The following is a 27981-nucleotide window of genomic DNA, read 5'->3' as shown; positions in this document are numbered from 1 at the left end:
AAAATGTCCTCTTGAAGGATGGTGTCTTAACTAATGTAAATTGGGCACTCTTTCAGGGTAACAGAGAATGTTGCTTTCCTGCTCCCACATCCTCCCTAAACTCTATGTGGTCATAGGTGATATTCTCTTGAAAAGTAAAGTCCAAGGAGGCATCACCTGTATCCTTGAGTCTATGTTTGTATCACAGTATAAAGGCTAGAAGGATTATATAGGGCCTGGTCTGCAGTTCCACTGACATGCCTATGGCAGGAGTAAAAGCTTTTAAAGACAATCTTGAGACATATGCTTGATGTAATAGCTTCAGTCATCAGAAGAAAATTAACAGCATGGCTCCTTTCTTAGGTACATCTGCAGATTGGGTTTATATTTCAATAATGTACTCTTTCAGTACCCCTTTCTAAAATGGATAAATATTTTGTTAGTCTATATAGAGTGAGGTTTAAATCTGTAATGTATAAGTATTCATTCATTTAAGAATTTCATAAAGTATTTTTTTTAATCAGGTATTTCTTGGATGACTTTGACTGTACTTTCAATGGCCAGTTGCCATGAATTATTAGACTCTTTTTTTTTTTTCTTCAGAATCTTCCAGTAGACGTCTAGAGTTTAGCTAGAAGTCTTGGCTATGATACAAACAGTGATGGAAAACACATGAGCAGTAACAAGTTTTAATCTCGCTTCTCAGTACTAACATGGGCTAATCTGTGGAAGCAGCTTATTCCAGTGTCACCCAGGGTGCAGCCACACCAGGCTCTGTAGAAGGGTGTTTTTCTTTTAAATGTAATACCTTCTCATATTTTCTTCTTAAATAGTAGCTGAGGACATTTACGTTATAGATTTGTAGTACATGGTGGAAAATTCTACTTTCAAGAGGACTTACTCTCTTCTTACAAGGTATGTTTTCATGTCTTTTTTTCATGCACTAGTGTACAATTATTTTAGTCAATACTAAGAGGACATTAATGTTATTAACATAAATGCCTGTAAATTATATAATATAAAGTTTATCTGTATAATTTCTTAAAAAACAGCACTTAGACACATATGTAATATTACTCTAGCTTTTATGTTTTATATATAATGGATTTACTTTCAACATAACTGTGACTTCTTAAAACAGCTAGATGATGATAACCTGTCACTATGCTTTGCCATAAAAGTTAACATGGCTGATTTTTAAAATCATTTAAACAAATAGTGTATGAATATGTTCTTTTAAAAATTACATTAATGATAAAAAAAAGCTTGGGGATATTAAAAATACATTAAGTGAAAATAGTAAAAAAATTTTTTTCCAAAATGTGAAACTATGTTATTTTCTAAGGCATTTAAAAAATATATGAGTTATTCAAATGTTTTTACTTATACATTTGAATATTCATGTTTTTCCTTGATAAATGTCTTCCTTATTCTTATGTAATGAAATGGCACTGGACAGTTAAAATGGAGACTCATATAAGTCTAAGAAAGAATATTTATTAGCAAACTTTAATAAGCTCTATATTCAATATGAAAGATTAGAGACTTCACAAAATCCAGTCAGAATGTAAAATAAAGATTTCCTTTATCCCCTCTCAAAGTAAATTCTTAAAAGATTAAACAATGTATTTGATATCCTACTCCCTCATAATCTAATAGAGCATAGTTTTCTTTCTTGTTCAATCTATTTGGAGGTGTGGCAGTCATAAACAATAGCCACATGGTATAGGATTAAGTTACAAAGAAATCTGAGGGAGTCTATATGTCTTTAAAAATAAAGACTTCAAAAATCCCACTAAGAATTGAGTTTTTTTTTTAAAAAAACATAAGCCCCCACACACATAAAAGCATCTTGATGTTTTCAGTATTTAGAAAAATAGGATACTGGTGGAAAGAAGAGGGAATATGCAGTCCTCTGTTACAACTACTACATTAAAAAAGAATATTCAGATATCTGACCTGAGGTTTGAGACAGAATAGATTAACTTTACAAGCACAAGTTTTAAGGAAGCATAGGAAAAATTAGAAAAATGAAGAGGTAGGAGTTTTTTGTTTTTAAAAGCAGCTAGGTTGCTGGATGCACTGAAAAACTGATGAAGGACAAAACATATAAAGAGAAAAGCAGCCAGCAAGTTCTTCAATCAGCTGCTACTTATACTTTTGAGGTAAAGTTAATTATTTCTTTAAGGAAATCGTAGGCTTTAAAAGTATCTGTTTCCATGACCAAAAGGTACTGTGATTAAGTTTCCAAATGCATGTTTGGATGTTTGACTTAACTTGTTCACTTACAAGTACCTTGATTCCAGCTGAAATTAGTCTGGATTCCTTTTGTGAATACACAAAGAATGGTCACATTTATATACTGAAAACTATTATTGGTACATGTGAATTTATAGGAACATTTCAGCCAAGCGGATCTTTAAGGATAGGATTTAAAAGCACAGTGGCTTATTTTCCTAATAATAGTGTCTGAGAGGAAATACCATTTCACTTAGACAGATTTTCCATTCTAAGTTTGTGGAACATTTAAGCAGAAAATAGGAGCTTATGTAAATTCAGAAAGACACTTCTTAGCTACAATTCCAATCCTAAGAACTTGGCCAAACCTCTCGCCCCATTCTCTCCGAGGGGAGTCTGGTTACTGTCTGGAAGTCACTGTGAGAGTAAGACACATTTAGAGAAGGCTAAGCAGAAGGGTGGACAATGCAGGAATGAGGAGGCCAGCTTCAGGTTCTTCCACTTTAAAAGAGGGCACGGTAGCAAAGTCTCAAAGGCCTCTCCTGGCTCTAATATGTAATGGCTTAGTAATAACAGCAGTAGCATTGAAATAATATTTCAAATACTACTCAGAGAAACCTGAAACCAAATTCAAAGCTTTCTATGAGTAGGAAACTCTGGCAAAACTGGTTTAAATCAGGGAAGTACTGAGTTTTCTTGAGAACAAGACATAAACACTTTAAAAGGTCTTAAAAATAACAATCTAAATACTGCCAAAACTAAACAAATAAGAGTTTGATCCATATTAATAAGCTCAAAATCTCAAAATAAGATAAACAACTAAAAGGCGCATCATTTAAATGAGAAACAATATTCTCTACACTCCACACTGAATAGAAAAACACTACTGTTTGGTGTTCCCTCTTGGACATTTCAGTATTTTCCTACTGATAAAAAGTGCTTAACTAGAATAGGGAGAGGTTTAGGGTCTATAATCACTTGTTTTTATCAAGGCTTTGCTATTTCAAATGAAGGGACTAACTGGTAAATTCCTCATGGAATCAAGGTTCTCCTGACTTCTCTTTTCAAGTAACCAGGATAAGAGAATGCAAAAAGATCCGATTAATTTCATATGACTAATAGGAGACAGAAGTAGCATGGAGAGAACACTGTGACAGAAGATATTTTGGTCTCTATAAAGAATTTCCTATCAACCACAGATGGACAACAGTGGAACTGGATGTCTCTTGAGGAGGTGTGCTCCCTGAGTCCTCTCACTGGAGTCATGCAATCAGAGAGCGGACACGCCATCTGGTCCACAATGTTCTGGAGGAAACTTCAACACTGGGAGGGAGTTTCAACTAAATGACATTTCCTGCTTCCGCATGTCTCCTCTCTCACTCACAAGGGAAGGGTCCAGGAAGGCATGACAGGTGGCTGCCCCCACCAGCCAGCCAAAGGAAAGCTTCCCAAATACCACAGAGGAGCCACTGCCTCATCTAGCAAGCCAGAGTTGCCATCTCATCCAAGGCAGGGAGGAGCTTATGTAGCTCACCAGTATAAGAAGAGAGGAAAGGAAACTGATTGATGCCCCTTCTGACTCTGCAAGTAGGCTGATCAAAAGCCCACTGGGAGAGACATAGAAGAGAAACAAGCCCCCCCGGCCCACTTCATGCCTGGCTTCCTTCCTCTCTTTCACCTGTATACCACCCTTCTGTGCATCCTTCACACCAGTATCCCTCTAAGTCTGTCACAACTGCTTTTCTCTTCCTCATCCCAGCCTGCATCCCACTCCAGGGCTCTTCTATGTCACAGGGCAACATGAGTGCAGCGGGAAATCGGGTTTGCAGGAATGAAGGCAAGTCCTTGGCCTGCTGCCAGGTTACAGGGAAAGGCCAAGATGTGGTATGGCTTCCCACTTTGGATCTCTAACATATTCCTCTTGTTACATGTATTTTTTTAAAAAGTTTTCTGGCTTTCTTAGGTCTATATTTCTAGGATATTATATGTTAGATTTTTCTGGTTTAGACAGGGAAACTACAACCTATTTATCTCTAAGTTTCTACCAAAAAACCCCACAAAAAACAAAAACCAATGAAACTCAAACAACCAATTAACCCAAAAATAACCTTATGAAAATTCTCTGCCTCCCATGGACCAGAGTAAATAGTGCTAGTCCTACCAAAAACTGTAGCTCCAAACTATTTTGCAGCATTGTTGGTTGACTTTTGAGGGGGTAGTATATGGGAAACCTTTAACTGTACTGTCTAATGCTAAAGTGGTAAGAAAAGACAAAAGTACATGGAGGACCAGAGCAAAGACAATTTTGTTGCAGACTGCTATTTAAAATATTTAAAAAGCAAAATAATAATTTACAAAATATGCACTATAGACAAGAAAATAACCTTTAACTCATAATCCCACTATCCCTTTTATTAGGTTTGTATATTCTATTTCAACCATTTTTTTGTGTATGTATATTTTATTGACATCTTTATTTCTATTGGTCTTAAATAGTAAACTGAAGGTTATGAGGAGTACAGAGACTTATGGTGAAGAATTTTACTTTCAGAGTCTGTGAACCACACATGTGGAGATTCTTCCAAAACATTAGAGTCACAGTGTACACAGCTGACACTGATCACTTGCAGTTTAGTTCTATTTACTAACTTGAGCATTTATTTTTTACTTTTTCTATTAGTGCACCTGCCATTTAAGCATTCACTTCTACAATAATTCCACACTTACCTGAGAGTAGGGAATTAGAAGGTATGTTTTTGCTTTTTGAGCAAGGAAGCGTGGGAGAAGTGCATAGGGAGAGTCCATTGAAAGCATCCAAATACGTTCTACTTCATGGATTCTGCATCTGTGCCTAGTACATAGTGCGTACTGATAAATGCCCAATGGAAAACTTCAGCAACCTCAAAGAAAGCTAGAGACAGGACATCAAATGACATTTAATTCTTCACCACCACTAACTTCTCCACCAAGGTCAAACAAGGCTGCAATGCAGAACAATCTTAAAGAATAAATTGGTACTAGGGACAAGCTTTGGTTTTGATAAGGACCAAAAGCTAAATTAGCTCAAGAATGAGAATTTTAGAAATCAAGACAAGGCAGGGCACCAAGCATTAAGGAGCCAGGAACCACAAAGAAACCTGTGGTCAAGAAACATAATGGAGCACAGTTAGGCAGGCAGCCAAGAAGCAGAAATGATGTGCCAAAAACTGATGTTGGAAATGAAGCCCAGTTGACCATAATCAGGTGCCGGTGCCAGGATTCCAGGGTGACTGGAAGGTAACCTGCTGACAGAAGCTGCTGGGCCGTGAGCTGCCAGCACAATTTCTCTCTGTACTATACAAATCTGACTACCCAACCACCCCCATTTCCACCCTCTGAAAGCTGTGAGTGCACTGCTTTATGCAGAGATGTATGCTGGATAGCAGTGTGTGTGGACTGGCTGGAAAGGAAGAGGTGACAGAAGCCATTAGCTGAAAGAAGATAAAAGAGAGTGCTCCTGTGTGGGTTGTAGCAGAAGATGCAAGGATGGGTCAGAACACATGAGCTCTAACTCAAGTTCTGGTTCAATTTGGTCATGTGGCCTTGGGGAAGCCACTGAAGCTCTTTGTTCTTCCTATTCCTCCTGATTAATCTGAGAGATGTATCTAGAATAAACTGAATTGACAATTCCACAAGGCAGTGCAGAGATGGGAGGGCAGAACTGTTCCTGGATTGGGATTCAGAATAAGGTTATAAAAATAAAAAAGTTTTTACTGTTCTGTGCCTTATATTCTCCCTTACCTAGCACAACTGAGTGTGAGTTATCATAGGGAAATCTGACAAGGCTGGTGATGTCCACTGGGCAAAATGTGCATATTGCCATATAGATTTCTAAGAGTTAAATAATATTAATTATCAGGTTAATCACTGATGACAGTAGGTATTTTTTTTTTATCTTCCTCTGATGATTAAAACATATACACATATATATGAATATTTTAATTAAATTAGTTAATTCATTTCTGATTTTCAAGTCCAGAAATAGCAAGGTGGTGGAGAGACATTAAGCCTAATTTCTGGAAAATTGTAAGAAGCTGGCATAATTCAAGGATTCAGGGAGCCAGATCTTCCTGAGGTTGGGTCAATTCTAAGTGACTCTAGAAGTCCTTTGTGACTAAGGTGCTGTCTGACGCTCAGGCACAGCAGCCCAGCCACACTGTTGGGTGACTCGGCTGCGTGTGGACTACCCCCCGCCAGGCTACAGCCTCACCAATGGATTTATGTGCGGCTAACTGAAGGCCCCAAAGGGAAGACAGGCATAAGTCTATTTTAGATGATATCATAATGGTTTTACTTTTTGAAAATTCACCAAAAAAACTGTATGTTTCACAGTTCATAGTTAAGAAACCATGATATATAAACATACCTGTGGGAAGATCTGCCATCATATGACAATAAACTCTCACAAGTTTCTCACTTGTACATTCCAGCTCTGTGCGGGCTTTAGAAAAATGCAAATGATAGCACCCCCACCTCTGAAAAACTAAACAAAAGGAAACTCAGTGGAATGATGAGTTGAGAAAGAATAGCCTGGACATCAGATGTTTTGGATAATGGAACAGATTGGAAGGAAGAAATCCAGTAATACTATGGAAAAAGTAACTAACTCTGAGAATGAGGCTAGGGAGGCTGGTGGGATAGAAGTTAAAGAAAACTTCCAGATGTACTAATGGGACATGAAGGATTTTACTTTAAAAGTGACATAGACATTAAGGCAATGGAAAGATTTTAGGAATAAGGGAATATGATAACCTTTTTTTAAAAAACAAAACAAAACATTAATTTCCTAGGTATAAATATAGTTCTTATTGCTCAGTATAGAAACTGAAGGAAAAAAGACATGACATGACTCTACAACCCAGATAATATCATCAATTAGGTATATTTGTGCCAGGATTTGTGTGTGTGTGTAAGTATACTACATATAGATTTTTAAAATATTTTCTTTCAAAAAACAGTATTTCTTATTTTTAAATATATTTGCAAATATTTTGTGAGTTCCAAAGTATTTCAGAGAATAAATACACCCTATTTTATTTGAGTATTTCCCTTTAACCATTAGTATAATCTTAAAATATCTTTTGTTATTATATAATTCTGTGATGAACACCTTTATGCACATTAGAATTGTTTCTTGAGACTAGATGCCAAAAGTAGAATTACTAGATGAAAAAATAAAGATATTCATAAAGTGTCCAATGCATATTGTTGCACTGCTTTCCAAAAACTTTTAATAAACTTACTCTCACATTAGTAACAAATAAGAATGCCATTTCATTGTATTCTTGCCAGCCCTGGGAACTATATAGCAGCAGGAACTATATCTATTTAAACTTGAACTTAATCCTCAATGTCTACTTACTTCTAGATCGGTCCTCTACATAGGAAGACATGAAGGAGTATGTGCTTCTAGTGTTCTTGACTTTGTGCTCTGCCAAACCATTATTTCACCCTTCGTACATGACACTGAAGAATTTGATGCTGAAGGACATGGAAGACGAAGGTGATAGTGATGCTGACAACTCTCTCTTTCCAACAAGAGAGCCAATTAACCCCTTCTTCCCATTTGATCTGTTTTCAACATGTCCATTTGGATGTCAATGCTATTCGAGAGTTGTACACTGTTCCGATCTAGGTAAGAACATACACCAATTTGTTTTGAAGAATTATGTTGTTCTGATAAAATTTAAAGGATAGGGAAAGACCTCACTGAAATTTTAAAAATCAGCTAATTGTAAAGGAATTTTTTCATTTAAAGTTTTGAAAAGTATAACAAACCCCAAAGTCCATCCAAACTTATTTTAAAAATCCAGAAAATCTGAGGAAAACATTGGAAATTTCATATACAGAACATTTCCTTCTCTCTCCAAATTTCAATCAATACTTCACTTTAATTTCCTTCAGAGAGAATGGATGTCACTGCGGTTTCATCTTATAGAGTGTCAACTGGTTTAAACTGTGCTTTCTAGCAAAATTCTACAATAACAAAGTAGTTGTCTGTCCAGAACAATGAATAGGTTATAGAGTTTGTGAAATCTCTAATCTAGACACTTTTTTTTCTTTTTTTTTTTAATTTTATTTTATTTTTAAACTTTACAACATTGTATTAGTTTCGCCAAACAGACAATACTCTATGTGTTTTGAATGATTTGGGTTTAAAACTATCTAGAAAAGAAGTGGCTGAAATGCAAGTCACTTTCTAAAGTCTCTTAAAAACGTATAATTCTCTGCTGAGTATTTTATTATTTTAATACTTCTAATAAGAGTGCTGTCAAACAGAAGGGCATACTCAGGGAGAGGTACAACAGGAATGCACACTGAAATTGTAGTCAGCTGTTTCCAAAACACAGAATGACTCAGACCTGACCCACTGTGGGAAGCCAAAGGTATAGTTCACATTTCCCATACTGGACCCGGAGCTCATCAAGGCCACGTGGAGGGTATATATGAGCAGACAATGCCTCTGCAAGCTTTAGATTCATTTCCCATGGTCACAGCATTTGTGGCAATATGCAAAACTTGCTACAGTGAATTCCAGAGACTTTAAAAATGTGTTATTATGGGATACAATGAGAAAGGTGAACAAAAACCATCCAGAAAACGAGGATATTATTATCAGCTAGAATCACTGTGAAAGTCTTAATGGAATATACAGGCACATATCTTAAAATGACACGGCACTGTTAGCAGCATAAATGTCACCTACCCCATGACCACAGAAAATGAGGGTTCCAAATTCATCAGGGGTAGGGTAAGGGACGGTTTGTCAAAATTTATGTTATAGGTCCTGTCTGCAGAACTTCTAGCTTCCTACAAGACCTTCCACTTATTTTCTAAAATCAAAGTAATCTCCTACCAAAACTGCTGCTACCTTGGTAACCCATCAAGTTACCCCCTTTTCCCTCTTTCCAACTATGTCAAACTTCTTCAAAGAATTGTCAGTTTTAAAGTATAAAGGAGGAAGTATCGAGGGCTGTCAAGTGGAATGTTGACATTCATAGTATTTTTTAATATTTAATTCTTCAATTTTGGGCTACTAAATATAATATTAATATTACTCATCAGGAGCCTAGCAGGCTACAGACCATGGGGTCACAAAGGAGTCAGATGTGAGTTAGCGACTAAATGAAAAACAACACTCTTCAGGAGTAACAATGGCTGCACTAAAAGTGTAGTAATATCTGAAACTCACTTTAAAATACATAAAAAAGATAAACTGATGTATGGATGGACAGTAAGTATAGTATAGCAAAATGCTGATGGGAGAAAAAGGAATATTAGTTTTCACTGGAAAATTCTTTAAACTTTTTTGTATATTTGAATGTTTCAATAATAAAATATAGAAGAAAATCAAGAAGGCCCCATGTGCATCAAGCATAAGTATCATATAGAATGTCTGGTAACAATCAGGGGTGCACATTTTCAGCCATTCAAGGAAAACAAGGAAAGTAAGGAAGAAATGTACCACATACTGCTCCTGCTGGTTTTTTGCTTCTTTAAGAAAGAAAAAACACATTTACATCTTTAAATAATTTAATTAGGGCTTCCCTGGTGGCTCAGATGGTAAAGAACCCATTTGCAATGCAGGAGACACAGTTTTGACATTTCTGTCAGGAAGATCCCCTGGAGAAGGGAATAGCTACCCACTCCACTCTTGCCTGGAGAAGTCCATGGACAGAGGAGCCTGGCAGGCTACAGTCCATGGGGTCACAAACAGATGAATAAATTTTTGTAAATCAAATAATTTACAACTAATTAGAGAAGCTCATTATTAAAATAAATGGGTGGTAAGGTTTTTAATAGTATACATGAAAATAAACTTATTTATCTATTTTCTAAGCATAACTTTCTACATATTGATGCTTCTTAAAATGATCAAAACCCACAGGCTCCAATTTAGCACTATGACTGCCTGAAAATCTGCAAAGAATGTCAATATTCTTTAGTCAAAAGTGCATGAGCAGAATCTGTGCCTCCACTGTTAGTCTCCTCCTTGTAGTCATATTAGAGCATTTCAACTTAGCTCCATTTAATGTCACTATGACTGAAGTGATAGCTAGACCTAGCTAGACACCTTGTAAAAATAAAGTTACTTGATAAGATCATTAGGCCATTCCAAAGACCAATGTTTTTGTCATCTGCTACACATTAAGTCATCTACTATTTAATGGCAATCACGGATTTCTTAAAAAGCACACTAATATCAGCAATCTTATCTTTAGGATATAATATGTACGCAATGTGTTTATTTCTCAGGTCTGTCCTCCGTCCCAAGCAACATTCCATTTGATACTCGAATGGTTGACCTTCAAAACAATAAAATTAAGGAAATCAAAGAAAATGACTTTAAAGGACTCATCTCACTTTATGTAAGAATACATGTTCATATTTTCAAATATTTAAGTGAAAATCTCTATCACTGCTAAAATGATTACTTGTATTTGTGTTTGTATAAACAAGTCTTTATTTACTCTGTGTGATGAATGACAAAATCCTGTTATTTTGCATTGTTCTAGTTAATGAAAAATGATAGATTTAATTCAATTATTAATTTGATTCAACTGATGTTTACTGAATAATAGACCACTGAAAGGCAGTGGGCTAAGAATTCAAGTAAATGGTCCTTAGATGAGATTATTTCAGTAATCACAGTCATTACACACTAAAACAATGAAACTATGGTTATTTATAGCACCTTATTAATGTATAGTGTAAGAAAAGCAGTATGTAAACCCACTGACTTAAGAAACCATAAAGCTCTAAGAGCAGCATGTGCAACATACATAATTGATTAAATATATCTACATAGTTTTTTTTCTAGACTTCTGAAGATGAAAAAGAACTTTTCTTACTATACTGATTAATATTTTAGCTTTCTAAAATTTAAAAGATTCTTATTTCTCTATTTAACATTTTGGGCTTCTAGATTTTAGCAGGTAAAATTTTGAATGCTATTTGAAATTTGGTTTTGGGGAAGAACCTGATTCTACACTGTCACAGACATGGGGTGTCATCTCTTCCCCTCAGAGTAATATTAGAGTGGAACAGCCTCTTTTTTGCACCAGGCTATGGTGGTAAGGCAATACTGCTCTTCTGGGCTGTTTTTCCACATTCTCATGCTACACTGGAGAGAAGACAGTAAACCTGTTACCTGCAAGGCACCAAGAGGCAATGGGAGAGATATGACCATAGCAGTCTCTTGCTATGTAGCCACCCATATAGCCCTGTTCTCTTCCTATGTCTGAGAGGCTTGAGGCCACTCTACCCACATGAACCCTGCTGAACCACCCTAGCAGGCAGGGAAGGAGACTACCAAATCCCATTACGAAACCAGTGCTTAAATGTCAGCTGGAAGATTGTGTTCTAGACACCACGTGGGGTGTTTTACTCAACTCTCTTGCTAAATCCCCTTGATAAGGCCTGGCACGGATGGCACCCAGAGAGAGCCCAGTCAACCCCCTGCGAAGCCATACTCTCCCTTGCACTGCCTGGTGGCTGGGCTTGTGGGGCCTTGACTGCTCTTTTCCCTTTCAAATATACAGTGCAGATTTGCTGGGCTCCATACATAATAAAGTTTCCATGTTAAAAAGAAAAGAGCAAATGGAAGAACACATATATATATCTTATAACTGAGGCCTCACTTAAACAGTCAGAAATAGCATAATAGGATCTGTCCAATCTACCCCACTAACTCCAGTCTACAAAGACTTTTAAAGAAGAGCAAGGACATTATTTTAGCCTCAGTTGTTGGAAATATAGTGAATGCTTCTACCACTTCTTCAACCTATATTTATCTATAAAACCACAATCATTAATGCCATATTTAACTCTGAATCATTAAGTCTTTGTCACATCATTATTTTATTATATTTTAGGAGTATTCCAGGGATTTAACCTACAAGTACTCCAGTTATTCATTGAGAAATGAGAATCAAAAAGGTGTCAGGAGCTGTCTTAGGCCTCCTTAACTTTCTTTTAGTCAATTTTTAAATGGCATTGTATTGGAGTGTTCTGGAGTTCAGCAGTCCCAGGCTGAAATCTTGGTCTAACAGAATTAGAAACGTTGGGAAAGTGACTTACTTCTCTAAGTCTGGCTTTTCTCAGTTTTAAAAGAAGTGTGATAATAGTATGGAATTCAGAATGGTTATTTAGACGAGTGAATGCATATAAGGTGCTCAGAGTCCAGCTGCCAGCTATTACTGCTACCAGCTTATTGTTTCTAGACTGGTCAATGCATGAATGTTAAGTACTTTTAAAAGCACACTTTATACTTAAATTGTTAGCATGCTGTATATCTCAAAACACTTATTTAATTATAGTATCATCTACATGGCACTGGTCTTTAAAGAGAACTAAAATTATTTTTTTAGATATCCTATAAATCCTCTGTATGTTTTAGCTGCTTGTTTGGCATTCTGATTCTTGCACAGAGAACAATGAAGCATTAGAGAATAAGTGAGATCGCTACACACACACACGCACATATTCCAAGTACACTTCCAGCCTGTTATTACAGAAACGTTCATCATGAAGACTTATTGTCCTACCACTGAAAGACTATACTTTTCTCATCCTCTGCCCTTACATATAACCACATTGTTTGGGGCTCTGTGACTGCTATGTTTGGAATTTTCATGTGAAAGCCAACATTGAAAGTACTGCTTAAATGGAGACACTGTGCTAACTCAACTTGCTGGGGCAGCATTTGAGGGTTTAAAAGTCTTACCCCATTTTGTATTCTTATCCTTCCTTTTATGCAGTATGACAACTGCATGTCTTAACCAGAGGGAAAAAACAAACAAAACCCCATTTGTGATGGCTGGATCTAATTGAGGCCCATATTCCCATTGGGGCTCCTGACAGTGGCAGCCCACAGGAAGTGCACACAAGAGGAAGAGCAAAGTATGGAGGGCTGAGGGGTGGGGGCAGGCAGGGGGGCAAATCACTTTTCTTCACTGTGCTCATGTCCTGGTCACTAAGAGGACAGAAATAACTTCTGTTAAATTTACCTCATGGGGGTTGAGTGAGTTGGTCAAGTTGTTCAATCTTCCCTGTCCTCTCATTTTTTTCAGTATAACCAAAGGAAAAGAGAACACATTCTAAATTTGGCAGCACACAGAAAGGAGTATATTTCACCAGTTGGTAACAAAATGTAGTTTAAATTCTTCTCAGTTTAACCTTTTTTAGTTGAAATTATTAAAATTAGTGATGTCTGAAAGAAGGGTAAGAAAAAGGAGACAGCAAAGGCCTGCAGTGAAACCAGTAGACATGATAATAAAGGGACTCTAACTGCCAAAGTATTTGTATTTCTTCTGTGAAACAACAACAGTGTAAATAACAGGATAAAGGCATATTAAGTCAGTCTGGAAACAAGGAAGATTATTGTACAATGGTACCAGAGACAGAAGTCAAAAGGAAAGAATCTTGATCTGCTCCCTAAAAGAATGAGAGGATCCAGATTAGCAGAGAGAAATAAAAAGTTCTAGCAAAGCTAAACCCACCTGCCATTGCCCTTGGGAAACATTGAAAATTCTTTCTGCAAAATCTGGTATGTTTTGAAAATAGTTACTAGGTGACTGGCAAGCCCTAGTACCAAGGACTTTCCCAGTTTTGGTTCTGAAGTTCTGCGCCCCAGTAGATTCTAGGAATGCTAAACCACTTGCCATTGCCCTTGGGAAACATTGAAAATTCTTTCTGCAAAATCTGGCATGTTGTGAAAATAGTTACTATATGACTGGCAAGCCCTGGTACCAAGGACTTTCCCAGTTTTGGTTCTGAAGTTCTGCACCTCAGTAGACTTAGATGGCTGTGTCAGACCCTCAACGTGTCATAAAGGGTTTGACTGTGGGGAACGCAGATTCAGGCTGCATAAGTTCGTTCACTTTCTGGGGTTGTGTCTCTTCTGAAGAGTTTTGCCACGTTGCACCAAGAAATAGCCACAGAACTGAGAAGGGGTTGAGTCATTCCTCAGAACCTACTACCACCTCCCCAGTGTCTACAGTATGCCAGAATGCTGAGGGCACATTGTAGGAATTTATTCTTACAAGTCTCTATTCTGGAGAAAACAGTAAACATTAGTAAACAAGACAGAAATGAGGTTTTAAGAGCAGATAAAATCATGCAAAAATGTATTTGGTGTGTACTGAACTGAACTTTGTAGAGTGAACAGGTTTAAGATAAGATAAAGATAATAACATTCATTACTTCCATGAATTGAAATAGGAGAGGGGAACCTTAAACACAGGAACACTTCACCAACTCAAGATAAATCAAAGGCATGAAACCAACTGTTAAAGCTTTGCACTGTTTCAACGCAGTGGCAAGTGTGTGTGTGTGTGTGTGTGTGTGTGTGTGTGTGCGCGCGCGCATGCGCGTGTGCGCATGCACGTGCGCATGTATATTAGCTTAGATTGGACTGGAGAATTATTTACATGGTTAATAAAGTATATGAATGACACAATTTGCATTGATTTCTGTGATTTCCAATCACTACTGAATATTGGTAATCAAATATTGGTAAATAAAATTCCTGATTCAGTACAACTTTTTATGCTTTATCTAGGCTTTGATTCTGAACAACAATAAGCTAACAAAGATTCACCCAAAAGCCTTTCTAAGCACAAAGAAGTTGCGAAGGCTATATTTGTCCCACAATCAACTAAGTGAAATACCGCTTAATCTTCCCAAATCATTAGCAGAACTCAGAATTCATGACAATAAAGTTAAGAAAATACAAAAGGAAACATTCAAAGGAATGAATGCTTTACATGTTCTAGGTAAGTTTTTGCAAATAAATGGGACATTTTGAAATTATATGCAATATGCAGATATAGAGATCTTTATCATCATTAACAAATTTAGGACTGATAATTTCTAAAATTAATTTTTTGAATCTAATAAGCTTTACCTAGATAAACCATTCAAAAATAAAGTATCAAACAAAATTTATAGCACTTAAAAGAGGGTGGGAAGATTGGGGAGAATGGCATTGAAACATGTAAAATATCATGTATGAAATGAGTTGCCAGTCCAGGTTCGATGCACGATACTGGATGCTTGGGGCTGGTGCACTGGGACGACCCAGAGGGATGGAATGGGGAGGGAGGAGGGAGGAGGGTTCAGGATGGGGAACACATGTATACCTGTGGCGGATTAATTTTGATATTTGGCAAATCTAATACAGTTATGTAAAGTTTAAAAATAAAATAAAATTAAAAAAAAAAAAAAGACTTGGAAAAAAAAAAAGAAAAAACACTGCTATGGCATATTTGAAAGTTGTTAAGAGAGTAAATCCTAAAATATGGTTTTCCTTTTTTATTTTTTTGACTATGAGATGATGAATGTTAAATAAACTTATTGTGACAATCATTTTTCAATATACCTAAGTCAAGTGAATCGGCTGTACACCTTAAACTTAAGCAGTTTTGTATGTCAGTAGTAACTCAATAAAAGTGAAAAAAAAAAAAAAAAAAAAAAAAAAAAAAAAGAAATACACCTTTTGTACATAAATACACATGCACTCTCAAGAACTCCCTAATGTGGTTTCTGTTTTCTGATTGTACCTTAACTGGTGAATATTTGTTACTCTCATTTAGTTTAAAGATATCATTTTTAATGTAAAAACTACTTAAATATAACCTACAAAATTAATTCAGATATTATTTAGAATGTACAGCTGACTTTTCATTATTTCTTTAAGATTATTGAACTATGGCATTTTTACTATATACTTTAAATTTTACGCAGTATTTTACTTCTAACACTCCTGGTATAACCATGCCATCTTCCCCCACAATATCTATTCAAAATTCCTAACCAATATTCTCATTCATTTATGCATTTAATTCAACCAAGTGCCAGACACTTACCAAATAGCTTCACTATCTGGTACTTCCTCAGTTATATTTCTGTTAACAAATAATTTTTAATTGACTTGCAATTTAAAAAGTTTAGGTGACAAATAAATGTACATTGGAAAACACAAAGATTTTGAATTATATGAATGATGGTCTTTCTTCCTAAGGTAGTATTACTGTAACAAAATTTTGATCATGCTCATGGTTGGAAAAGAGTAAGTAAGTTATTGATTTAGTAATTCAAAGCAAAAGAGTAAAGCTGTTATATAGTCCAGCCTATGTAATACAAAGCATTCTGTCATCTGAGACTAACAGAAAGGAGAGTAGATAGACACAGAAACAGATACACTGAGCAAAGAAGAGTCTGAACAATAATGCTCACACTTCTAGGGACATGTATCTCTGTATTCTGAATTTCCTTCAATATACAACATATGTGTACTAAATTATATAATTCTACCCCCAACAGAAATGAGTGCAAACCCTCTGGATAACAATGGGATTGAACCAGGGGCATTTGAAGGGGTAACAGTGTTCCATATCAGAATTGCAGAAGCAAAACTGACCTCCATTCCAAAAGGTTTGTATTTGTATAGTATTTTTTAAATTGTCATCTTAAAATGACTATTAAATGTAATGCTATAAACACTGTCAAAACCACAAAATTCTTTTTAACCGGTATATCTGGTCAGTATAGTATGAAATTTAGTGTTTTCTCACATACACAAAACGAACCATATGTAGAGGTTTTTTTTCTCCTTTTTTTGATAGTTTGAAGCCAGAATCTTTATTCCCAGGGAGAATAAAACTTAAGAAGCAATGAACTTTTTATTTTGTCTTTCCTGACATTTACTCGTCTATACCTGTCATTCTGTGAAGTGTCTCAGAGAGGTGAGAATTCTGTAGAGAAGAAAGCAGAAGGAAATGCACAGGGTCAGAGACCTTTCTCCAGGCTTGTAGCAGTAGTTCAGGGTGGGAATTGTGAGGAGAGACTGGCAGATGCTGGCAGTGGCAGGGGTGGGGGTGGGTGTATACTCTGGGCAAGGAACCCTACACCTCATTTTTTTTTACAGCTGAGTTGTGTACATTAACAGGCTAATGCACAGAAAGGTCTGAAGACAATGTTGGGCACATTCTAAACACTCTTACAAGACATAACCAGTACCAGAATGACCACCATGCTCCATCATGTGACCTGAAGCTGGTACCTCCAAGTAAAATGTTTCTTAAGTTTGCCACAGGACCAATTTTCTAAATCATTACTTACAAGATCCCAGACTAATGACTAACTAGATAGCATTTACTTTTCTCCAAGCCCATGCTTAAAGTCTAACCTTCTTCCCCCTTGACAAAGTCTCTCTCCTATGCTAATACCTGGATCAGAAATAACCCCTATGATTAATAACATATTTTCCTTTCAAACAGCCCTGTCTTTCAGTATCCACAGTAAAATCAGCAATAATCTTTCTTTCTTCTATTTTATCATTAACTCCTTTTCTATATTACTTAGTAGATCCAGATTAACAAAACAAACATAAGCTGATAATTTAAAAAATCAAGCAAAGCTACTATTACTGATCTTTCATTTCATCTAAAGTGGAAAGACATTTCATTTAGCATAGGAAAAATCAGTTTAGTTCAGAACTTACACAATTAAAAACAACCTTAATTTAGTTTTCAAGGAGCGGGCTGTTTTTCCACAAGAAAGCTAAAATATTATATTTACCATCTAATCTTTAGAACAACAACAACAAAAATACATACTCTACCTAACAAGTTAAATAAAATCACTTTCATAAGCTGGAAGCTGACGCAGACGGGAAGAGGATGTACTAGAGCAGAAGAGCGGGGCACCATCCCAGAGCTGTGGCTTCCAGGTCTTGCAGTTACCATCACTCTTTATATTTATATTAGCAGTTTTCTTTACTACAAAACATGCTGAGAGTAATTCTCAAGTTTTAAAGTGTATCTTTAAATGAAGTTTTAACTTCTTATGAAGTTCTCAAGATTTTTCCAAAGTCTAAAGGAACATTTTCTATATTTAGAAATTTAAATTTCAAATCTCTAAATTTACATAACTACTTCTTTAAGATCCTTAATAAGTGAGAGTATCTCAGTCATGTCCGACTCTTTGCAACCCCATAGACTACACAGTCTATGGAATTCTCCAGGCCAGAATCCTGGAGTGGGTAGCCTTTTCCTTCTCCAGGGGATCTTCCCAACCCAGGGATTGAACCCAGGTCTCTTGCATTGCAGGCAGATTCTTTACCAGCTGAGCCACAAGGGAAGCTTATGACACTAAAATCCTTATGACATTCAAAAGACAGTTTTTTGTTTCTATGCCTTATTTGCTCAAATGTTAAGGTTGACTGCCTAAATGTTATAATTCAATCATCACTACCCATTGCAACAGGGTGAATTAGGCAGAGGTCCAGAGGATTCTTAACTAGACTGGACAACGTAAGATGAATGAAAAGCGGTTTTCCTTGTCTCCAGTGGTTAAGATTTCACCTTCCAATGCAAGGGGTGCAGGTTCAATCCCTGGTCGGGGAGCTAAGATGCCTCATGCCTTGTAGCCAAAAAACCAAAACATAAAACAGAAGTAATGTTAACTATCAAGACTTTAAAATAAAAATGGCCATACCAAAAAAAAAAAAAAAAAAAAAAGAAGTAGACTGAAAACTGTTTTTCCTTCATATTCAATTGGAAAATTTTGTTATATAATGGAATTGTGTGGAGTGGAATAGAGACCTGTTTGACTATAGAGTAGATACAGAAATATCCTACGTTGGTGCAAAAGTAATCGTGCTTTCATATTGCTAATCTTAAATCATTATAACTAGGGTCAAACACATCTTTATTAATCAAAATAGGAACCATTACAATCTACACATTTTTTGCCAACAAAAAATAAGTTTGTTTACGGCTGTAGTATAAAAATCCATTCTTTAGGATTCGACGAACTCTTGGAAAGCATTTTCTGTATCCTGCTGGTTGTGGAAGCATTTTCCCTGCAAAAAGCTGTCGAGATGCTTGAAGAATTGGTAGTCGATTGACAAGAGGTCAGGTAAATATGGAAGATGAGGCAAAACTTTGGAGCCCAGTTTGATCAATTTTGAAGTGATGGTTGTGCAGCATGCAGTTGGGCATTGTCATGGAGAAGAATTTGGTCCATTCTATTGCCCAAGGCCAGCTGCAGGTGTTGCAGTTTCTATGCATCTCATCAATTTGCTGAGCATACTTCTCAGATATAATGGTTTTGCAGAAAACTACAGTGAATCAGACTGGCAGCAGACCACCAAATAGTGACCATGACATTTTTCTGGTGTAAGTTTGGATTTGGGAAGAGCTTTGAAGCTTCTTCTCAGTTCAGCCACTGAGGTGGTTGTTGCTGGTTGTTACATAAAATCCATTTTTCATCACATGTCATGATCTAATCAAGAAACGACTCATCGTTTTTGCACAGAATAAGAGAAGTCAACACTTCAAAACAATGATTTTTTTGATTTTCGGTCAGTTCATGAGGCACCCACTTACTAAGCTTTTTCACATTTTCAATTTGCTTCAAATGCCGAATGATCACAGAATGGTCAATGCTGAGTTCTTTGGCAACTTCTCTTTTAGTTTTAAGAGGATCAGTTTCGAGGATTGCTCTCAGTTGGTCTCTGTAACTTCTGATGGCCAGCCACTACACTTTTCATTTTCAAGGCTCTTGTCTTCTTTGCAAAACTTCTTGAACCACCACTGCACTTTACTTTTGTTAGCAGTTCCTCGGCCAAATGAGTTGCTGATGTTGTGAGTTGTCTACACTGCTTTATAACCTACTTTGAACTCAAATAAGAAAATTGCTTGAATTTGCTTTCTAACATTATTTCCATACTATAAAATAAATATAAAATAAACAAGTAATGTCATTAACAAAAAACCATGAAGGAGTTTTATGTTTTTTATATGTGAGTATAGTCATTCCTTAAATATGAGTAAGCTCAACTGATCAGAATTCAAGAAATTAGGATGCTCTCAGTTTAGAATTATTTTCCTGCTCTCTAATTTATTTATTTTTAAAAATAAAAGTACATTATAAAATCAATATAAATTCAGCCATGATTAATATTGCTGTTCATAAGGATTTGAAAATTATCTTTAACAGTCTTAATACTAATAAAGTAAGGAAATGTTTTAGCAAGAATTGAAAAAAAGAATGCATTTCCTAGCTAGGCAACAAGAAATTCTGATTGAAAACTAATACATTATGTGTAGGATTAATGAAATGAGGTCTGACTGAATCACTGGTTAGTCTCTTTCATTCCAGCTTCAGTTAAATGGAGAAAGCTAGGATCAGAACTGCAGGGATCCAAACATATCAGAGGAAAAAAATTCTTGTGTTTATGCTGTTCAGTCTCTAAGTCTTGTCCGACTCTTTGCAACCCCTGGACTGCAGTACACCAGGCTTCCTTTGCCTTCACTATCACCCAGAGTTTGCTCAAACTCATGTCCATTGAGTTGGTGATGCCATCCAACCATCTCAACCTCTATTGTCCCCTTCTGCTGCCCTGTCTTTCCCAGCATCAGGGTCTTTTCCAATGAATCTTCTCTTCAAATCAGGTGGCCAAAGTATTAGAGCTTCAGCTTCAGCATCAGTCCTTTCAATGAATATTCAGAGTTGATTTCCTTTAGGATTGACTGGTTTGATCTTCTTGCTGTCCAAGGCACTCTCAAGAGGTTCTCCAGTACCACAATTAAATAGCATCAATCCTTTGGCGCTCGGCCTTCTTTATGGTCCAACTTTCACATCTGTACATGACTACTGGAAAAACCATAGCTTTGACTATATAGACCTTTGTTGGCAAAGTGACATCTCGGCTTTTTAATATGCTATCTAGGTCTATCATAGCTTTTCTTCTAAGGAGCAAGCATCTTTTAATTTTGTGGCTGCAGTAACTGCCCACTATGATTTTGGAGCCCAGGAAAATAATGATATTAAAAAAAATTCATTGGGACTTCCCCAGCAGTCCAGTGGTTAAGACTCCACCATCCAATCAATGCAGGACACACAGGTTTGATCCCTGGTTGGGGAAGTAAGGTCCCCAATTACTAGCTGAAGGATGTGGCCAAAAATTAGAAAAAAAATTCATTGGTCACCTCTGGGTATTGTACCAATTTATTACTTTAATGAAATCAAACATTTATGTTGCTTTTTCTATAAAAACTGTATTATAAAGTAACTAAATAATTAATGAAGGAAAATTCTTTAGAGAAGAATCTCACCTAAAAAATGCGTAATGAATGATGAAATCAGAAAATCACCATTTTCCAATTGTTAATGAAATAATAAGTCTAAGTAGCAGTAATCAATGAATGAGTGTGAAGACTATCAGATGAAAGAATAATTTACTGAATCTAATCTGGTCTCTAGATCTAACTACTCAGTTCAGTTCAGTTCAGTCCCTCAGTCGTGTCCGACTCTTTGTGACCTCATGAACTGCAGCACGCCAGGCCTCTCTGTCCATCACCAACTCCCGGAGTCCACCCAAACCCATGTCCATTATGTCGGTGATGCCATCCAACCATCTCATCCTATGTCGTCCCCTTCTCCTCCTGCCCTCAATCTTTCCCAGCATCAAGGTCTTTTCAAATGAGTCAGCTTTTCTACTAGGTAATAAGAAATAAAGGGCCTAGATGGAGGCCATTAGCCCAATCTACAAATGAGTATCTCAAACAATTTAATATCTGAAACAATCAACAGAAGGAGAAAGAGGAGGTAGTATGTAACAGAAGAAGAGATTTAAAGAGATACAAGACTCAAATATATTCTGTACACTTTATTTGGATCCTGACCTGAACAAATCAACTGTAAAATAATATAGTAATAATAATATACTTATTAGGGAACTGATTATTAGATGATAGGAAAGAATTATTGCTAATTTCGTTAGACGTGATACAGACATGATGACTATGTAAGGGGAAAAAACAGATGACCTTATGGGTTAGAGATGTCTAGTCTTTACAAATGAAATGACACTATATATGAAATTTGATTTTAAGTACTCTAGCAAAAAAATACATTAATAAAAACAAATCGATAACACATAACTACTAAGGTAGATGAAACAATATTGGAAAAATGGAGATAATTGTTGAAGCCAAGCAACCAGCAAGGTTTCTAGTTTCTATTTTTCTACGTTTGAAATTTTCCATAATAATAATAGTTAAAAAAAAGCAAATCCCCCAAACTGCCTAAGTCTATAATGTGAAACTTAACGAGTAAATAAATACTCAATAGGGCTTGGTCTTAGCCTGATCTAACATACATATTTCTTTTCTTATCATTAGAACTACCTTCAACTTTACTGGAGCTACATTTAGATTATAATAAAATTTCAGTTGTGGAACTTGAGGATTTTAAACGATACAAAGATCTGCAAAGGTAAATATTTCTCAAATCCTATCCAACTTGTAGGTGGTAGTCCATATGATGACAATATTAATGAAACTTGTTAAGAGAATGTATAGAGAGGGACACAATCAAAATTAAGGGAAAACTAGAATGGATTGCTATCATTCTGTCTCAGAAATGAAAGAGGGAATGAGTAAAAGGACACTTTCCAAATGTTCCTTTAGTTGCAAACAGGTTAGACAATTTCCTGACAGTAGAGGAGAGGGCTATTACATCCTGAAATAGGTTATTAAAAGAAAGCATGGAATACCTTTCTCTGAACATATATACAAATATTTCTAACTTAGTTGTGTTTTCAGCTAACTGAATCATATCATCTGCTCAAGAGTTGATGCATTTTATATCACTTTTAGGCTGGGTCTAGGAAACAACAGGATCACAGATATTGAAAACGGAAGTCTTGCTAACATACCACGTGTGAGAGAAATACACCTAGAAAACAACAAACTAAAAAAAGTGCCTTCAGGATTACAAGAGTTGAAATACCTCCAGGTAAAACATTCTACTTGTGTTTTGTAGATATTAATACTTTCCTTTGTTTTTATGAAATATATTAGTATCTGAAGCAAAGCAGCAAGTAGCTTCACACCCTAATGATCCTCCTAACACCCTAATGACCCTCCTAATTCACAGCCTAAGGACCCTCCAGATTATGCAACATGTTTTATGCAGCAAGAGTGTTAGAAGGCCAGTTTCTATTAAGGTATAAGCTAAAACACTCAGGAACCCACTTCTAACCCTCAGTTTCTTCTGCTGAAACTGTCAAGGTCATTGTGGTTAAGGTGCTGACAGCTAATTTCAGGTTTCTGGGGTGGCAATAACTATGTAAAGGCAGGACTGGTCAGGAGGCAATGAAGTAGGATTATATAACCTTTCATTCTGTACACATTTTATGAAGGAAGAGCATGTGGATAAAGTCCGAGGTGTTTTCACTATCGATATGGTGCCAGACTAAAAGTGTGCATGCTTTTCAAAAAACTCAGGCCAGAATATATAATCAAAAGTCAGTGTTTGGAACATTAAGGGCTCACATTTCTTGTTCTTAATTATTAGAAAAACTTTCCCTTCTAATCTGGCAACTCTTGACTAGCCAGAAGGGGCCACAGAATTGTTGGAGAATCTGATAAAGCTTTAGATACTCCCAAGAAAAAATATGAAGAAAATCTTTTCACATAATTTTAGGAATTTCACAGATCTTCCCGATTTTCATTTATGGACCTCAAATTAAGCATCTCTACTTAATCTGAATCACCTTTAGTCCATTTTTCTCATGTGCTTTCCTTGATATATTGTACAAAGTCCTCATCATCCAAGGAAAAACACATTGAGAACAAAATGGGTCTTGAGCCACTTGCTTCTATATTTCTAATTTTTCTTTAAATAAGTTTTGTTCACTACACAAAAAGAACCCTTTGGCCTAGAAGCAATCAAAATGCATGTGACATTGGCAGGTGCTAATCTGCCAATTAAGATTACGACTTCTGCTTTGATTTTTTTTCAACTGTTGTGTATAACCTTTTTTTTTAAAAAAAAAAAACAAAAAACAAAAAAAAACTGGGCACAAGTGGGGTCTTTCCTCCCTTAAGCTGTCCAGTCTTTCAGTACTTTACTCCACAACACTGATCCTAGAGTCTGAGCATCTTAAATCTATCCATACTATTGCTAGCATTAAAAAAATTAAACAGAATTATAACACAAACATAGTCATAAGGACACATTCAACAAACGTCCACAAACCAAACACACCCATGTCCAGCAATGTTTTCCATTCCCAATGAGGTCAATGCTGTGGTAAACTACATCTTGCACTGCTGCTGAGCTGCTAGGAAACCATATAATGCATCTGCCATGAAGCCCCCAAGATTAATAGAGGGCAGCAGCGACTCCAGGTTTGATGCACGATACTGGATGCTTGGGGCTGGTGCACTGGGACAACCCAGAGGGATGGAATGGGGAGGGAGGAGGGAGGAGGGTTCAGGATGGGGAACACATGTATACCTGTGGCGGATTCATTTTGATATTTGGCAAAACTAATACAATTATGTAAAGTTTAAAAAATAAAATTAAAAAAAAAAAACACTTAAAACATCAAAAAAAAAAAAAAAAACCCACAAAACTTAAGAGGTTTTAGCAATGCCTACAGTTCTCAGGACTGGCTCAGATCAATCTCACCAAAGCAAAATGCAGAGGTAACAAAAGCTAGAACTGGTATCCTAACCTGCCAGCAAAAGGCTCTTTCTTTATAATATGCCAAAACTTTGTTAGTTAAATAGATTGCTTTCACTTCCTAGAAATCTCAGTTGTCAAAAGAGTCCAAAGAAGGAATTTATAGGGCTATTAAAGGGAATGAATGGAAGGTCTTATATTTTCCATTTTTTTTCTGAGTAATAATTTAATAAGACATATACACAGCCTATAAAGTTGTATTTTGTCCATTGGTGCAAATAAAGATTCAACTATTGATGCTATATTACAGATATGTATTTAAGATGTCAATAGACATATTTTTCTATAAAACAAAAAATTTCTATAAAACAAAAAATACAGCTAATTTCTGTATAATACAGGAGCTTGAGTCTTTATAATAAATATTTAACAGGCATAAATGAGCACATATATTTTAAGCAAAATATGTCCAAATCAGTTCAAAACAGACAAAGCCAAGAACAAATGCTGACCACAAACAGAATATCTTCTTTTGCACATTTATCAAGAATTTTTAATCCATTCTTTCCCCCATTACAACAGATAATCTTTCTTCATTCTAATTCAATTACAAAAGTGGGAGTGAATGATTTCTGCCCAACAGTGCCAAAGATGAAGAAATCTTTATACAGTGCAATAAGTTTATCCAACAACCCGGTAAAGTATTGGGAGGTACAACCTGCAACATTTCGCTGTGTTTTGAGCAGAATGAGTGTTCAGCTTGGGAACTTCAGAAAGTGATAATTAGTAATTAGCAATATACATTTAATATAAAATTCAAAAATTGTTACATTTGGAATACTTGAACTCTATTAATAATGGTTGTACTATGCATCAATGCAAAAATCTATTCCCATGTGCTTAAGTCCACTGACTTATTGTATGACAATAAATTTCAACAGAATTTTGCAAAAACTATTGATACATCAGGATTAAAGGAAATAGGCATTTATTGCAGTTTCCTTTTACATGTAAATGATTTTGCATAAATTTCATGCTTGAACGTTCTTTCTCAGTAACAAAAAATAAAGACATTCTGTATTTAATACTTTGTTATCAAGTGCATTTTAAAAAGAACTGTACTGTAAATGGAATGCTTGACTTAGCAAAATTTGTGTTCTTTCATTTGCTATTAGAAAAAGAAAATCGACAAGTACGGTTATATAAAGAATACATTATACTATTCTTATTCTTTCTTTAAAAACTTGGATATTACTCTAATATTCTAATAATGTTGAAGTATGGTTTGATATAATCTTATTCAAATTCTCACAACTTCAAGACTTACTGTCTTTATGTTTAAAACTTCTTTATAATAAAGTCTTCAATAAGTGTTTATTACCAACTCAAACAGATGCTATTCATACGGCTGTTTTTCAAGCTGTAGCATGTACTTTTCTCTTTAATTATTATTACCTGGTTATAAACTCTCTATAGAAACGCATAGTGAGTGTTTATATAAAATCTCACATTTTTTTTATTATTACAGTTATTATAAGCTTTTAACAGTGTGTCAATTGTTAGGTTATATAACACTGTCACTTCAATGCTAATGAATATTTTCAAGATGTCCCTTTGTAAGACCTTGGTTGGAAGAGACTGGATACTATCAACTCTACACCAAACTGTCTCCTTAAATATGCACAGACTGGATAACTCTGAAGAACACATCTTGTATAACTGAATAGGCAGATCATTAAATAGAAACTAGCTCTGTATAAAAATTAACAGTACTTACATATGTATTTTTTGGTGTTCAACATAAATAAAACTAAAAAAAATAAGGAAAACATTAAAATATTGGCTTGAAATAAAATATTTGTGCTTTGGTTTTTCTTCCCCCACCCAGAAAAATAAACTATCTTTGATAAAACTCTTATATATGACACTTTTAGTACAGTGTTAATGCTTATTCTTAATAATAGTATTGAAACAACCCAAATCATACCTGAGCTATGGGAGCTAACCACCTTTATAGTAAACCACCTCAAAAACTAGACTTCAATGGGGAGAGCCGTACGTTACAGACACATAAAAAGGGGTGGAGGGTTGGGATATCCAGATCAAGAAAGAGTAAATAGATCTGTTCTTCACAGTGAGGTTACCCAACTGCTGACACTGCAGGCTAGATCATTCTGGGCGGCATGGGGCCAGGGCGGGACAGAGAAGGGGTGCTATCCTGTCCTTTCCAGAATGTCTGGCAGCTCCTTGGTCTGTATGTACTAGATGCCAGTAGCACTTGCACCACAGTGTGACAATCAACTATTTTTCCAAAACATGCCAATGTGCCAGGGGGAAAGGGTGGAGCCAAACTGTAGCTGGTTGAGAACCACTGATTTATAGAAAATTTACTTAATTTCTAAATTCTGGCACAAGTTTGCAAACCTGAAAGAAAATAGTTATTTTTGTTTGGTAAAACAGTCAATCCTAAAGGAAATCAGTCCTGAATATTCATTGGAAGGACTGATGCTGAAGCTGAAACTCCAATACTTTGGCCACCAGATGCAAAGACCTGACTCATTGGAAAAGACCCTGATACTGGGAAAGATTGAAGACAGGAGAAGGGGATGACAGAGGATCAGATGGTTGGATGGCATCACTGACTCGATGAACATGAGTTTGAGCAAGCTCTGAGAGTTGGTGATGGACAGGGAAGCCTGGCATGCTGCAGTCCATGGGGTTGCAAAGTCAGACACGACTGAGTGACTGAACTGAACTGAACTGAAAACTGCAAGGGCAAGATCAAAGTGTGATTAAAATAATACCACCAGTAGTGATATAACAGAAAGAGCCCAGGGATGCAGAGGTCTGAGTTGAGAATATATACCCAGAAATCCAGTTCCATTTATAGCCTTGAGCTAATCACCATCTCTTTGAACCTGTCTTCTCATCTAAAAAGGGTAGGGATGACACTACTGATCTGATAGGTTGCTGTAAGAACTGAATGAAAAAAGTGTATGAAAAATGCTCTGTAAACCATAAAGATTCATGAAATATGCTTAACTATTATACTGGACAATAATTTACTGACAAGAAAAATGAAAGATTATGAGGTCTAAAAGCAAAAAAAAATTCATAACAGGGCTTCCCTGGTGATCCAATGATTAAGAATTCGCTTTGCAATGTGGTGGACACTGGTTCAATCCCTGGTTGGGGAAGATCCCACATGCTGTGGAGCAACTCAGTCTATGCGCCACAATTACT

General features: G+C 36.0%; 2 protein-coding genes across 8 annotated transcripts in view; one reads left to right on the top strand and one right to left on the bottom strand.

Annotated features, from left to right (window-relative positions):
- The window catches only part of CENPP (centromere protein P), a 237068-nt gene that overhangs the window by 95040 nt on the left and 114047 nt on the right, over positions 1 to 27981 (bottom strand). The window contains exon 6 of one of the 7 annotated variants that reach the window (XM_055579058.1): positions 7845 to 7887. The exons of the other annotated variants lie outside the window; for them this stretch is intronic. Within the exon in view, the coding sequence (XP_055435033.1) occupies positions 7860 to 7887 (28 nt within the window). The 3' untranslated portion in view covers positions 7845 to 7859. Of the gene's footprint in view, positions 1 to 7844; positions 7888 to 27981 lie in introns of those variants that run through there. 7 annotated transcript variants of the gene reach the window in all.
- ASPN (asporin) lies at positions 281 to 26593 on the top strand. Its single transcript, XM_055579054.1, has 9 exons — positions 281 to 342; positions 813 to 894; positions 7625 to 7891; positions 10513 to 10625; positions 14819 to 15032; positions 16582 to 16692; positions 22449 to 22542; positions 22926 to 23064; positions 25321 to 26593. Exons 3-9 carry the CDS (start codon positions 7648 to 7650, stop codon positions 25516 to 25518), a joined length of 1113 nt encoding a protein of 370 aa, XP_055435029.1. The 5' UTR covers positions 281 to 342; positions 813 to 894; positions 7625 to 7647; the 3' UTR covers positions 25519 to 26593.

This window comes from Bubalus kerabau, chromosome 4, assembly GCF_029407905.1.
Source record: "Bubalus kerabau isolate K-KA32 ecotype Philippines breed swamp buffalo chromosome 4, PCC_UOA_SB_1v2, whole genome shotgun sequence".
Lineage (NCBI taxonomy): Eukaryota > Metazoa > Chordata > Mammalia > Artiodactyla > Bovidae > Bubalus > Bubalus kerabau.
This window is presented reverse-complemented; position numbering and strand designations above follow the sequence as displayed.

Excerpts from the sequence above, each read along its gene's own strand:
- ASPN (XM_055579054.1), top strand. The coding sequence starts at position 7,648 with ATGAAGGAGTATGTGCTTCTAGTGTTCTTGACTTTGTGCTCTGCCAAA. Across the intron at positions 10,626-14,818 it reads AAGGACTCATCTCACTTTAT|GCTTTGATTCTGAACAACAA; the intron begins GTAAGAATACAT and ends TGCTTTATCTAG. Across the intron at positions 16,693-22,448 it reads ACTGACCTCCATTCCAAAAG|AACTACCTTCAACTTTACTG; the intron begins GTTTGTATTTGT and ends TCTTATCATTAG.